The 16141-nt window shown below is 34.5% G+C and overlaps 1 protein-coding gene across 2 annotated transcripts in view; it reads right to left on the bottom strand.

The window, feature by feature from the left end:
- PPP4R4 (protein phosphatase 4 regulatory subunit 4) overlaps nt 1-16141 on the bottom strand; it is a 73715-nt gene that overhangs the window by 48421 nt on the left and 9153 nt on the right. Inside the window, exon 3 of one of the 2 annotated variants that reach the window (XM_013940712.2) lies at nt 1043-1145. The exons of the other annotated variant lie outside the window; for it this stretch is intronic. Within the exon in view, the coding sequence (XP_013796166.1) occupies nt 1043-1145 (103 nt within the window). The remainder of the gene's footprint in view (nt 1-1042; nt 1146-16141) is intronic. 2 annotated transcript variants of the gene reach the window in all.

The raw sequence follows: 16141 nt of genomic DNA, 5'->3' as shown, positions 1-16141 counted from the left end.
AATAATAAGAAACAGCATCCTCCTTTACAAAATTAACAGAAGAATGAGGTGCTATTTCAGTACTGAAAAAACACTTGTTTACTATTGGTGATAGCTCCTCAGCCTTAACAGTATTTCCTTTAAGAATGAGCCAGCAGTAGTAGTCCAATTCATCAACTACCCCAAAGACAAAACAGTGCAGAACATCCATTAGTTATTTCTGGACTTTAGTATTTTAGAATTTAGTAAATGACAGGGAAAATGCAGCAACTAAAACAGATGCATATATGCTCAAACAGGACTAAAGAGACCAAGGACTAATTAGAAAATGATTTTTAATTAAAACCAGATTGATTTAATGACATAAAAACAGATAGAAAAGTGTTAATGCTATTGGCAGAAGAGTGACAATACCCTGTTCCAATGAAAATCCTCCAATTTGCCATCATCAAAATAAATTTTCAAATGTTTTGATAGACAAAAACGATGTATTTTTCAGCTCAGCTGGTAGCCTTAAAATCACTGAAGAGGTAGACTAACATATTCAAAAGTATTAGCACCTGCTGTAGCCTTATATAGCTTCAGAGTTGCTAGGATTTGCATCTGACTGTGTATACCTACTAGGAATTAAGATCTGCCTTTGTGATGCAGTATGGTCTTATACTGGCTGAAGCTGCTCCTTAAACCACACCTTAAATGAACCTTTTCATTTCTTCTACGCTACATCAACCAAGGGGTCACACCTGGGGCAGAGCGGAAAGAGGGAGATATTTATGTCCTTTAAACTACCCTTTATCTAAACATAAATATCTTTAGAATATGTAAACAGTATTACTTCTGCTTTCTCCTCCTGTTATAACATTTTTCCAAAAAATACAGTATATATATAAATTCAGTGAATTAATGCAGAAGATCTGCTGGAGATAACTCTTCCTAAGGAGTGCCAAAAAGATAAATTTATAATCTCAGTTTTTAATAAAATTATTTGGGATTTTTTCCCCTTATTAAAATACTTATACTAGCAGAAAAAGATGCATTCAAACCTCATTGAACGCAAACTTACTCTGATTTTTGGCAAAACCCGACGAAGTGTTTCTGCAGGATTCTGTCGCATCAGGACTGGAAGATTTGCCACCACACTTGTTCCTTGGATATCCTGGCCAGAGCTTACAAAAATACATACATTTTAAACATTGATCTTAAGATGCCACAGGCTCACAGGTTTCATTAAAAAAAAAAAAAAAAGTTTTCATATGAGACAAAAGAGGCATTAACTCTTTTCTTAAAACTAAGATACTATGTAATAGAAAACAACATTAAAAGAATATCGACCATAAAAGCTGTCCTATATTATTTCTAATACGAAGTGTTCTAATATTTAATGTAGGTTTGGGAAAAATGGAAGACATTTGAAAGACTTTTTTTCAAACTGGATCATCAAGGCAGTGGTTTTGTAGAAGCTTTCCCATTATAAGAATAAAGATGATAAAGCACAGGAAGGGGACAAATAGAAGGAAGCACAAAAAATAAAAACTGCACTCAACATACAACATTATTGCAGAGACCTGCAGTTTTTGCCCCCCCCTTTTTTTTTAAAGGGAAGATAACCAAATGTATGTTCATATTGTCAAGTACAATTAAAGAAACATCAAAAGCACACAAAAACTAGAGTAGATTAAGTATCTTCTATGTTTCTTCTCATTCTGTTTCTATTGATGATACCCTGCAATTGAAAGAGACAAAAAAAGAGGGAAGGGAAAGGGTAGGCACCAGTGAAGGACAGGCATGAGAAGAAAACAAAAACTTCCCAAGTAGATGAACTTCTAAAATGAAATCAGAAAGAGAAAGGTTCTGATTTTTCTGGATGCCAAAATTAACAATAAAACTGGATGTTAAAATGCACTTTTTCCTGTTTAAATGAATAAAACCTGTTTTGCTAAGCAAATTCAGCTATTCAAACAGCTAAAATGCTTGTTCTTAAGCATACTAAACTCAACTGTACATTATTAACACATGCAAGTATTTTTCTTAATGTGACATTACAATTAAATGTACAATATGATTATACATGTTTTAAAAAGAAACTCATACTAAAACTACTTTTAAATACTTCCATATAGCATGCCCTATCCCATGGTCGTTCCGAGTTTTCTTAGCAGAACATATCAAGAAAGGAACTAGGTACATGTAACAGTCACAAGACAGTGACTGTCAATGACCTTCCAGTTTTGTTCTGCCACTGCAGTATATGAGGGTATTCACAGTTAAGATGCAAAGCCTTCCTGCAGCATTTAGAGCTGAATATATCATTGCACATTCCACTAATGTTCTAAATCACCCTCAACATTTGTGTCTTTCAGAAGATTAAATGAAGTTATAGTTATTTACAGGCACAGACAAGCAGTCCAATTTAGCTCTATTTTGTTAAATGCATATGAACGCACTTTTAAAAATGAGGATATGTTTGTGTAATAAGTGAGAAGCAAAAGTAAAAAGCTTTGATTAGAATCAATGGAGACTAGAATACCCTACCAGAAATACTATAATGTCCTACTGGAAAGACTTTTTTTTTATTATTATTTTGCATGGTACTCCATAATGCTGTAGTAAAAATATTCGAATACTAATTAGGGATCACTAGTATTAACTTAATAGTGTTTAGCAACCTACATTTCAGGCATATTTTTGAAAGATAGAGTATTCTTCACTATCCTTACAAAGGTAATTTTCCATATTAGAAGGCAGTATGTTCTAGAAAACTAAGTACAGGCTGGAAGGCAGCAATTCCAGAGTTCAAATCCTTGTTCTGTCTTTACCTGCTGAGTAGTCATACACACAACAGTTCACTTCTGTATTAGGTTTCCATTCTGTAGATAAGAATAGTTATCAAACTCACAAACTATCATTCCGCATAAGAGTCTTAACATGGGAAAAGCTCTGCCCCAACAAAAACTTCTCCTTCCAAAAAAGGTAAATCTTGCTATTGCATTTATATCTCATCTGTGTACAGATCTAACATAAAGGTGCCAGTACTTCCAAAGAACGTCTGAAGTTCAGCATATATGATTGAATTAACCTGACCTAACTTTAGATTGTGTGTCTGCCTCTAAGATAATTTTCCTTTATAATCAAGGAAGAGAAACAGGTCTTGATAGGGAACAATTTATCTCAGCATAAATAGATCAGATAGACTGTACTCTACAAATGCCTGTTTCCCCCTACTGCCTATATAAAGGCAGACACAAAGCCTAGCTCACTTGTAGATACCTGCATTGTAAACAAATGACAGATCCTGCCCACAGAAATGCATTACAAGCCTTAGCCAGCTTATGCTTACCTTTATCACTAGGAGTAGTCCCACTGGTTTCCCACATAACAACATATAGCACCCTCAGAAACATTTGCACAATTACAGCACCTAACTAAAATAACTGATCTGGGACAGAATCAAATATTACTGGTTTCCAGATTTCAACAGCAGTCAACAACAGTATACCATCAACTTGTTAATGGCATTAACTGTGTTCTAAATGAGTGTTATCCACCATGAATTCCATGAACCAGTGTTTTTGTCTTTTATTTGCGGGCCATGTAATTCTTCAATATTACAAAGATTAAAAACCCAAATAGAAGAAGAATTATCATAAATTCTACAATGAGTAACAAGGAAGTAGCAAGCTGTGAGCGCTGTACTGAGGTTATTGCACAGTGCTATAATCAAGGCTGCAACATTCTGACCCACCAAGGAAAATCTGGGAATCATATCCAGAGCAGAGACTCCACATTTATTGTTTCTATACATTTACAATAACTAAAAGCAAATAAAAATTATAGCTGGGGATGGAGGTTAACACACATGTAAAACTAACTATACATGTTACCAGGCAAAGCTGAGAACTATGGTTATAACAGCAGCAGCCCAAAAGTATTCTTTCCTGTTAAATGTGGCTATTTCAAATTTTCATAAATTACTTGGGTCTTCTTTTGGTTGTCAGAGATAGCATGGTCTGAAGAAAGGTTAACAGGGTCAAGGTTAGCAGATCCTGAGTTCCATTTCTATCTATAACCATGATTTACCATGTGATCTTAACATCAGATAATTTAGTTGAAGGATCATGACTTTAGTGTCTCTTCCCTCACTTTCCATTTTCTTCATTTTCTTCTGTCATCAGAACAACAATGCTAATTTAAATGTTTATTATTTTATACATCTCAAATATATTTTCTCATTTTCTGAACTTTCAGAAAATTATACTGAAATACTTAAAACTTACATGGAAATTCACAAGAGAGTGTAATAATAAAAATCTTAACCAAAAAATTCAACAACCTAAAAGGCAAGACAAATTGAAGATATGTAATTTCAAGGCCAAGGAAAAAAAATTTGCAAACAGAATATAAAAGTAATCCACATTTCCTATATTTTTTGGATAGGGGTCATCTTTTTCTTCTGCTATCTATCTTAATTTTGGAACACAGAAAATGACTGATCCAATACTGCATTTTTATTTTTTTTTAAATACAGCATGTATTACAACTGAAAAATCGTATCAGTAAGTTTCTAGTTTTTTAATCTTCTGTAATAAAATCAGACTACTGATGCAAAATTAAGCTAATGTGATTTTCTTAAAAAGTATTAGGAGCCAATTTTCTGGCTAGCTATTGTCTACATCAGTCTATTTTAAGTGTTGTTTGTAAACACAAGAATGTTGACAAGTTTTGATGGTCAAAGCTATACTAAAGCCATTTTTAAAGGCATTCAAAATCAGGGAGAAACAACTAGAGTACACATTTTCAGATAGATTTTAGTATTGATATCTCTACAGTCTCATTTTGCAAAATAAGTATGAGCTCTCAACAAAAAATGGTCTCTCAGCAACATCTAAACTCAACAAGCGGACAGTATTGTGTCACCCAGTGAAAAAGGATTTAAATTAAGATTAAGAATTGATCTATTTACAGCTTGCAATATTTTTGTATTATACAAAACTATTTTATTATCTAATTTAAAACAATGAATATTAAAGCTTTTCCTGTTTATGGCACATTTCTTTGAATATGACATGCTAATTCCAACAAAGTTTTAAAGCAGAACTGGGAAATCCAGAGCCCCCAAAGTGAAAAAGGGTCACAAGGGTGGATGAGGACCAGAATTTCATAAAATTCAACTTGCAGCCTCATCAAGGAAAAGATGTGTACTTTTGTACTAGCCAGTAATAATGCAAAAGTCAAAGTAACTTGTAGAAGGTATTTTACTGAATACTTTATTCATTTTACATCAAGATGGAATAAATTAGAACTGCTATAAAATGTGGTTTTTTGAGTAAGTAATGAAATGAAAAGTGGAGTGTTCCCCTTTAAACCAGAAACGCTTAGTATCTGGCTTGCTGCCAATTACGAATTTGAATCAGGAGGCATTTCAACACCTACACAGCCTGTAATTTTCCAACTGTGGAAAATTTTTCTTCTATTTCTACCAAAGAAGCTGCATCATGGATTCTCTTTTCTTTAAATATTAAAATCTCCAGGATTAAAGTGAATTATTGCTAAATAGTCAGATTAAGACTTTTTTGGACTCAAAAGTATATCAAAATAATTACTGAATAATTATTTCCTTCAGAGTCACAGTAAGCTCAATGTTATAAAGAACCTATTCCTTTATTAACAGTACTAATTATAGAAGAACTCCAACAGAGCTGTATACTTAGAAGCAATTTAGCTCTACCTCCTTTGTGTAAGCAAAATCCATATAGATAATATTATTTAAATATGAAACTTCAGGACTCACCTTCTGCATTCATCCTACAGGACATACTAGTGATTTAACACTCCTGGGAATCCTCAACCAGGGAGGGAAGGCTCCCCGGTCTGGTGGTACCAGAACTGATCTAACTACAAGCTTCATTAAAGAGCTGGTATTTCAAAAAAACAATTGTAGCTCCAGGTCCCTCCCTCTAGCCCTTGCATTTATTTTTATTGTTTGCTTTTCCTGTCCTCATGAGATAAAGTCTACATTATATTTGAGACTATCTTGAGCCTGGACCAATAGCTCCTGAAAACCATTTACAAGCATACAAAGGACTAGAAGATGATTGGGAGTAGTCAGTATGGATTTGTCATGGGGAAATCACGCTTGACCAAACTGACAGTCTCCTGCAATGAGATGACTGGCTTGGTAACATCAGCAATGCAAAGTCTAGGTGGCGGCCAGTTACTAATCGTGTGCTCCAGGGGTCGAGGCTGGAGCCAGTACTGTTCAACATCTTCATTAATGACCTGGATGATGGGACTGAATACACCCTCAGCAAGTTCACAGATGATACAAAACTGGGAGGAGTGAATGATACGCCAGATGATTGTACTGCCATTCAGAGGGACTTCAACAGGCTGGAGAAATAGGCAGAGAGGCACCTCATGAAGTTCAGTAAAGGCAAATGCAAAGTCTTGCCCTTGGGGAGGAATGATCCCATCCACTAGTTCAAACTGGGGACTGAGAAGGACCTGGGGATCCTGGTGGATAACAACTTGAACATGAGCCAGCAATGCACTGTTGTGGCAAAGAAGGCCAACGGTATCCTGGGCTGCATTAGAAAGAGTGTTGCCAGCAGGTCAAGGAAGATGATTATTCCTCTCTACTGAGCACTGAGACACCCCAGTTCTGGGCTCCCCAGTACAAGAATGACATGGACATGCTGGAGCAAGTCATGAAGATGAGTAAGGGATTGTAGCATCCAGCATATGAGGAGAGGCTTAGATAGCAGGGACTGTTTAGCCTGGAAAAGAGAAGGCTCGGGGAGATCTTATTTAATGTGTATAAATACCTGATGGGAGGGACTACAGAAGATGGAGACAGATTCTTCTCAGTGGTGCCCAGTGGAAGGACAAGAGGCAATGGGTGCAAGCTGAAAGTCCCCCAAAGTCCCTGGGTACTCAATTAGGAACATTTGTATCTTGAAAGGGAATGAAAGAGACTAAAGCTGCTTCCTCTACAGCACAGAGAGACTAGTCACTGAATATTGCCCAAGAGAATGTTACCACAAAGGAGTTAGAAAAAGAATGGATTTACATGTCTCTCTCCTTTGTTGGCACTAGCCTACAAAATAGGACAGGAGCAGAATACAGCATGAAAGAGAAGAATAAGGTACAGTGTTTACCCAAGCTCAAACTAAAGCAGTGTGTTTATGAACTGACTTTTATTTAATGCTGTGGCTAACTGCCTCAGTTCAGCAAAAATTATTTGCTAAATAGTCATTGCTGAATCACCCACTTAAGTCTCTGCTTTGCATAATTTAGTTTTATAAACCTAAAGGTTCTGATGGATGGATGCAAGGGATTACAATGGTAACTCAGCACCCTGTAAGTGACATTATTTTCAGTATAAGATTTCAAAATGCTTTGTATTGGCCTAAATCTGCATTTGTTTAAAACAAAAGTAAAATTTTACTGACTTCAGTGAGGGAGGGATTTGACTAACATAGAAGAGCTCTTCAGAATCCTATTCTTAGTTTTCACAAAATGTATATACTTTGGTTGGCTTTGAAAGTACAAATCCAGAAGGTTAGAATGCACTTATGATACATTCTAAATTCAGCTTTTATTAGACCTGATATGGGATCATTACTACAGAATTTCTACTTTGCCTCATATATTAAGGTTTAAGAAACTAATCATAGTGATTCCAATAAAATATAAAGAAAAAAATTCCCAAGGAAGTAGTCAGCACTGAAACAGAGTGCCAGAGGTTGGGGAATCCTTGGAAACATTCAAAATTCAGCTGGACAAGACCCTGAGCAACCTAATCTAACACCAAAATTAGATTCAACTTTGAAGGTTGCCCTGCTTTGAGGGGGGCATTAGACCAGATGGCTTCCAGAGCCACATCAACCTAAACTATTCATTGTTTCTAAGATACTAAATTTAATTTCCTATTTATTTAAAAGCTCAGTATCTTACAGGATTTAGCCCTTTCCAGAATTATGCAATACTAACTTTCCTTACAGGATTTCAGTTCTCCTTCTGTATGATATACTGGTTGCCAAGGCAAGCTAGAAGAGCAGAAAAATATCTCTGTCAATAATACAAGAGTACATGGCCCATAGGACTTCCTTAAACCATCTTCTTTATTTTTAATGTGAAGATTTTTGTATAGCAATCTTTCCTATACAGAAAGGGACACTCAGTCTTAAAAAATAATAAATTGCCTTCTCAGGACTACTCTTGCTAAGTAAAACCTGATACTTAAAGAAGTTTTTGTTTTTAAATTTTGTCTTTGATTCCACAATTTCAGGCTTTTGGTAACAAAAACATCCTACAGAACAGAAAAATGTCCTGAAATCATGGATACTGACAAGTGATTTTAAGATTAGTTTTTAAATTTACTTCAAAATGAATTCTCCTTTCATATAAGACAATCTGATATTTCTGTAAAAGTTTCCTAACACTGGCGTAAAGCATATCTGAAATGCACTAATTTTTATTTCAGAAAGTGTTATCTATGTTTACATTTCAAGTATACTTCTGTAAATCTAAGTTGGGTAACATGTCTAATCACCTATTTATTTGATATAGGTTGTAAGTATATAATAAACAGACTCAGTCCCATGGAAGGATCTGTCACTTCATTAAAGTAATTTCCTTTAAGAGGCTGAGTTGAGCAAAGACTGAAAAGCAGTAGAAATATTAACACAGTTTTGAAATTGCATATATACTACAAAGGAGATTTCATAAACAATGTAGGCGTCGTAGGAAATTATTCGTAAGTTATCCTCTATTATATTGTATATAACATATAAAAATATTTTGAATCAAAATAAGAAGTCTTTTTCTAATAATTTGACCCAGGAATTGAAACTGGAAATACAATATTTGGGATATATTTTTAAAGACAGACATCAGATGTATCAAAGTGCTTACATTTCTGGCACAGTAAACAGTAACTGCTAGAAAAATAGGCTTTCTTTCCAGAGAAAGCTAGTATGAGAATTTAAAAGATATTACTCATTCATACACTCAGGCACATATAGATAATTATGGAGCTATACATCATATTAATTATACTTTATATTATAATATTATATATGATGAAACAATATTTGGAGTCCCGAGCTTTACTCCTGCAATTTTAGTCTATTAGAGCACCCTTTAAAGGCCACAGTTAGCTGGGCACAACATATATTAACCCCCAAACTAATTTAAATTGTCCCAGGAGCCAATGGACCTTTTCTGTATGTACCAACACACATGCTTACTTTTAGGTATACAAGCCTTCACATATACAAAATACACGAAAAAGTGCAAGATTCTAGAAGAGGGAGACAAACTAAGCTCAGGACTGTGACATGACCAAAGTAACATCAAGTAACATTGCCCTTTAACCCTTTCCACCCACCCCCCTGTTACCTGTCCAGCCAGATCAAATAAAGAGAAGAATCTGCACTTGTATTTTTAAGCTTTTAAAATTAAGCTGCAAATAAGACAGAATAAATCTGAAACTGTAACATCTGATCAGTTTTCATTTTAAATTATCAGAAGTCTTGATAATATCCCTGCATGACTGCCTTCTTACATTTGACATTGCAACTCTTTTCTATTAAAAATTCTATTTTTTCAAAATCACTTTCTCCTCCTAATCTTCAAATTTATGTGACATTGGTCATTTTATAGCACATCTGAATTATATCTACACAGTCTTTATATTAAACAAAGAAGAAATTAATCTCATCTTAGTACATTCTGTGAACATGCACCACTACATATGAAACTTCTAGTGCAATTAAAACAAGAATGGAAACCAATATTTAGCTGCTCAGTAGTTATGTATTCATAGCAACCTTGTTTACCAGGATCAGTTTGGTCAACTGAAGTTTCTTATTTCTGTTTGCTTGCTGAAGAACTGTCAAAGAGAGAAGAATTCTAATTCACACAAATAGTTCTTTTTGATCCTGTGCCAAAACAAATGTACTACAATCACACAATAACTTGGTTCTTTCTCAGATCACAAGTTTCTATGGGTTCAGACACTAATTACTATGCGGAAACATTAAGCTTCTCTCCCTTGAATTTTAAGAAAAGTTTAAAAAAATACAAAAGTGCCTCAAAATGTGTTTTTTTTCCCAAATATTAGTCTAGTATCAACATTACTAGTCTCCTAAAAGGTAAATGCTTCCTTTGCCTTAGATGATTTATAATGCATACTGCATTTCTTATGGTGTCTGGTTGGAATGTTCATCTCAATGTTTTTCATTTTGTGTCTAAATTTAATAAGACCAATCTTTTGACTCCAAGATCAAGATAATGCAATTTCCAATTCCCAGGTGATGTAACACAAATGAGCTAGTAGCTGATATTATTTTTCCCCTCTGCCCAGTCATCATCCACCGACTTAGAATTTACAGTTTTCACTTTCAACAAGAGTTGACATTTCACAGCATGCATTATACTTTGTAAGAACCCTTCTGAAAAAAATAACAGACCCATTATTTTTCTACATATGAATTGCAAGGAAAAAAACAAAACAAAAACACAGATGCTAGCCAAATGCTAGGAAGGTAAATTACTTCTGCTTATCCAAATTTATCTTATAGCTTAATTTAGACACGGGATCTCTTTCCATTCTCCAGCCTTATCTGTTCATCAATATATTTCATCCACAGTGATAACTATTTGTCATGCATGAAAGAAACAAATGCCTTAAATGGCCTAAGATGTACTAACATCTAATTAAGAGTCTTTTTCAACTCAGGGGTCTTATAAATGTGGGGCATTATACCTAACATCCAAAAGCTTCCACATCAGTACTTATTTGTGTGTCTTTTTATCATGTATTCTCATCCCTTCTGACTATGATATATTCCATGCTGCCTCAATTCCACAATTCACAATTTTCTTACTAGCCCTAATCTGGCATTTGTGGAAGTTGATGAGAATCTTCTTATAAGAAGTTTTTAAAGGTTCTTGAGCCAGAAAGCAGTATCTGTACATTTCAACCTCTTCTTTAGAAGAACAGCTTCTAGGCCTAAAAACATGTCAGAAAGAAGGTATCACCTTCCTTCACATCTTCCCTAGCTATGAGACTCTTCAATCACTTATTTAGTACCCGAGTATGGTACATTAATTCCATCAGCCTACCACTAGGAATTCCTCTGCATAGCTGTAGGAGAAATACATCACAGCTTAGGAAAACAATTATTACTGGTCTGCTTCTATACTACTTCATTAAAAAAGCCTTTTCTATATAAGCAAGAGTTTGTTTTAAGGTAAGGACTATGGCAAAAGCCTGAAATTACCATAAACCTCTAAGACTTAAAATATTAAAGTTTTAAGCCATCTTTCAAAAAAACAAACAAACTTTGTAGAAGGGACATTTTTTTCCAAGATCCAGAATGACAAGCTCTAAGTTGCTGCAGTAACCACTGTAACAGGCAAATCATACACAAACATATTTGGTATACCAGTTGACCATCCATTTTCAAAATCACACAGAAGAGGGGACAAAAGAAAATGGAAAAATAAGAATAGAGACATCAGAGACATGTCTAGTAGAGACATTATAATGAATGTTAAGTACAGAATGAAGGATGCAGAAGCTTAAGTCAGTGAATAAATGAAAAGCCAGAAGGAACAGATAAAATAAAAATTGCTAAGGACAGACTACACTCAGGGGTTTGAAGCTATGTTCACACAGTATTTTTTCCCCCTATTCAAGAGAAAAGAAGTATTACATATGTATCTCTATATATCTATCTGCATAATATATATATGGTAGATGATAGTATAATATAGATATATATAATAATATCTATCTAAAATATAAACTGAGCTCCTGTTTCAATTTGAAAATTATGCGAGTAAAATTGTGAAAAATATAGCTGAACTTTTAGAAGCTCTTTTGAAGCATTAGCCGTTGAGGCAGTTATTTTCTCCCAAGCAAGGATATCTTACTGTGACTTCAGAACCACTTCAAATCCATAACACTAAGATTCTACCAAATTATTATTGTTAAGCTCAAAGGTCCTGGTCACCCAAAAGAAAGAGTTCATGAAAAAAAACAAACAAAAAAGCCATGAACTTTCCCCTCATATAAATTAGCTTCTAGACAACTTGGAAGTGGTAAGCCTTGCTTGTTCTCTATCTGTTCATTATTCAAATATTTCCAAATAGTATTAGATATCTACTTCAGATTGCAGCAGTTACATGCATCAACAATATTATGTCAAACTGACATTACTACTGGCTATAGTTTTGTTTCCTTACCCATCAGAAGCAACCACAGATCAAGGGCAGCTTTCCCACAAAAACATGAGAATAACTAAAAATTACTCCCATTTCAAGCTGTTGTTAATTCACATTCAGTCAAACAAAAAAAAAAAAAGGTGCTTTACTTGGTTCACATTCAGTTTGGAAAGCAGGATGAAATTCAGCTGATTAAGATGAAGAAAGTTGGACTCACTTCTCAGAGAAATATATGGAATTTCTTCAATTGACAGCACAGGGTTTGGAGTAGACAGATAATTAAACAAGATTATACAATGAACATAAACAAATCTTTCAAATTTCCAGCTCTCTGGCAGAATAATCTCAAACTGTAAATAAAAATACATATAATAATATATAGAGAGATAATTCATCTGTTTAGATTCCCATTAAAATGGTTACAAACACAATGCCAGGATCCTCTCACCTACCCAATGAGGTTTTAGGTAATTATAATCCCAGACCTTAGTCTTAATAGTGTTCTCTACCTTCAAAACCACTACTATGATCTTAAATGGTCTTTTGTTAGACTATTTTTTCCTCACATACTCATATTTTAAATTATTTCTAACAGTGCAATTATCCCAAAAGGAGTTTGACATTCTGCAATGGAAAGAATAAATAAAGCATTTACCAGTAATTCCACCCACATTTACTAAAATTAGTTCAGAATCATCTTTAGAAGAAAAGAATATCTCTTTCCTTTGAATGCATCTTAAATATGCTCAATTGCATAGATCCTTCACAGCACACCAATTTAAACTACCTGAATATCTGGCTTATCCATTTATTGTTGGTTTCAACATCCTTCTACTGACACAAAGGAAACAGAAAAATTACAGTAAGGTAACCATTGATACAACACTATTTCCAGACTGCATTTTTTTTCCTTTTATTGTGTTTGTGTTTCTGTTTTTCACAAGCAATGAAGCACCTCACAGATAACTAAAAATGTATCGGACAATTACTGACCACTAAAAGGAGCGGCTCAGTAAATTGTTAATCTAAACTCACTGTGGAACATTAAAGCAATGCGTTACTTTCATGAACAATACTTTTACAAGGAACCTAGCATGACATCCTTGTAAGTGTATATATACAGGTAGAATTTACCTTAAAAAATAGCACCTGGTGCTTAGATTTCCAATGTTATTTCAGTGTATCCAGAACTCTGAAGTTCTATATGTATATCAGAGGGACCACAACATCTCTACATGTGTCATACAAACCATCTCAAGTAGTATACAGTCTTTTGAAGACCATGAGTTTAAGGCAAACTCTCAGTCACAGGGAAGACTGCATGACAGCAAGGGTAAAAATAAGACTTATACAGTTATAAGGGGAAAAATTAGCATTTGGGGGGAAAAATCAGCTTTTTGAACTCCAGACTCAAAAAGTGGGAGCAACAGAATAAAAAATTACCTAATAGTTCCTTACTTCACCAAAAGCACGTAAACTGAGTCCTAATGAGAAAAATCCCCCTCTTCATTAAATCAGTAAGTTAGATGAGGCACTGGAAGAGTAAATAAGTCCTAAGAATTAGCAATAAATAAATAAATAAAAGACTCAAAGACACTGATGTTAATTTTCTTGACCTAACTACTCTCTAATGCATCAGTTTCAAATAGTGATCAAAGCGCAAGAAGATTTATCTGCCCTTAAGAGTTGATTTTCCATACCAGTATGCACCTAATCATTTATCACAAATTTATGGTGCAAGTGTTTTCTTCATGTATAATATAACAAGCATACAAGATTCAAAAGAAGTTACAAGTAAGCCTTAAAACGCACCTACAGTTGGCCTTATATGGAGAAAGAAATTAGAGGTAATATTCTTATGTTAAACCATGTACTAAAGAAATAGCTTAGTTTTAAGCAGTCATCATTCTTTTCTCCATTGATTTAGTGGTTTGTACTTAATTCAGCTGTAAAAGACAAAAATAAAAATAAATCTTGACCTGAAGACTATATCCTAAATAACTTCTAGCTCCCCAAAATGCAAAATAATAGGTACCCTAATCCAGATCTTTTCAGTGAAATTATATAAAGGAGATTAACTGTTTATAACATAAGAATTTTGGTACAAGCAGCAATGAGGCAGTGACTCATGTTTTGCTATTTAATATGGACATAAATCCTCCTCCTCAAAAAGCTCAGCTACAATATCAGCAGTGAAAATGGCATCTTTTCTGCTTCTCCCTTTAAAGCCAGCATTTTTATCTCCATGCCTGCACAGCAATATAAGTAATGTTACCATGTAAACATGTCTATTAAAGCAGAAGTCCTTCACTTTTCTCTTTTACATATGCTTATTCTGTCAGAGACAATACAATCAATTCATATTCTCAAAGAAAACAGTTAGCATTTTTAAAGCATTTAACTGTCCCTCACCTCAATATAATTTAGAAATATTAACGTATTAGGATAAGCAACATCTCTAAAAGTTTGAATAGTTTCATACCCATTTAACATACAAGGAAACCGAGTCACAGAAGCTGGCAGGCAACTTCGGTAGAAACTAGAGAGCACGCATTACCTTGAAAACTCAAACCACAAGCTGGTCAGCTGCACTTCTTATGTAGTACAGGCAAACAGTAAATCATCCCCCTTTTTTATTTTTTGCAAGTAAAATTTTGGGGTGTAATTGAGTGCAACAAGGCTTCTCCTGTGCAACTCCATTCATATCAGTCGAACTATCACTGCTTGGACTCAGCTTGAATCCAACTTTCCTGCTCTCCAGCTGGTAAGGGGAGTCAAGGTGGAGTTATATAGGCAGCTTTGAACAAGTACTATTTAATCTTAGCATTAGACCTGTGATGCCTCTAGTGCTTAGTATTGTTCTTCATTGTTAAAAAATGGTTAACAGGGGGAAAAAAAGCTAGTTGATACCCACTAAAATTAATCCACTGTTTTTACTTACAGAAATGTGAACTCACACTCTTTTTGTTCAAGGCACAATTAACAATTCATATACAAAGCTATTCTCATGAGCAAAAAAAAAAGAACAAAGTGCTCCAAGACTTTATGCGTATATCTTTGCCCTTGCTCCAGAAAACCCTGTGGCAATTTTATGCAAAGTTATAGCGCATCACTATTTAAAAAATAAAAACAAATAATATCCTTCTGATTTAAGGCCCATTGGGGGGGGGAGGGGAAGGGAATTTTATTCACAATAAAGTGAAAGATTTAACTTTGAAAACCTATGAGAAAAATGCCTTAGGAGAAAATGTCTTTATTGATCTATTTGCAATGCCAGAAGAATTTTCCTAAACTGGATGATTATTGAAAAATGGACAAGAACAAGAATGGATGAATAACTTAAATAACTTTAAATCTATGGTGCTGGGCACTCTAATTTATATAACTTACAGAAAATGTAAATTTAGAAAGTCTGAAGAGCTACTAATACCTTACTAACTACTTTAAAAGTTAAACAAAGTCAATAATAGCAAGATTCCTAGTTACTGCCTTCAGCCTGCATCCATACACACTGTAAAAATGATAAAATTCCATTCATATCAGCTAATCTATCCCTGCTTATACTCAGCCTGAACCTAACTTTCTCATGCTATAGTAAATTTAAAATCCATAGAAGAATAGTATGGCTGGAATTATACAGGATCATCAGGACTAAAAAACACACTGTTGCATGTTTCTGTAAACTCTGAGAGCGCAATTTTGGAATTACTCAATGACTAAGGAATACCGTCTAGCCACAGGGTTTGTTAGGCATGGGTCAGGTATCTAAAATCCATTAGTACTTAAGGGGTAGATGGCCAAAGTCTTCTCAATGACAGTTAACAAGTTCAAGAGAGTATAGCAATTCCACTCAGTCCTGCTGTGAATTGATATGACTGATGAGGAACAACTCAGCTCATCTGCACCAGAGGTGTTCCCATTCTCAGAACCC

This window comes from Apteryx mantelli, chromosome 4, assembly GCF_036417845.1.
Source record: "Apteryx mantelli isolate bAptMan1 chromosome 4, bAptMan1.hap1, whole genome shotgun sequence".
NCBI lineage: Eukaryota > Metazoa > Chordata > Aves > Apterygiformes > Apterygidae > Apteryx > Apteryx mantelli.
This window is presented reverse-complemented; position numbering and strand designations above follow the sequence as displayed.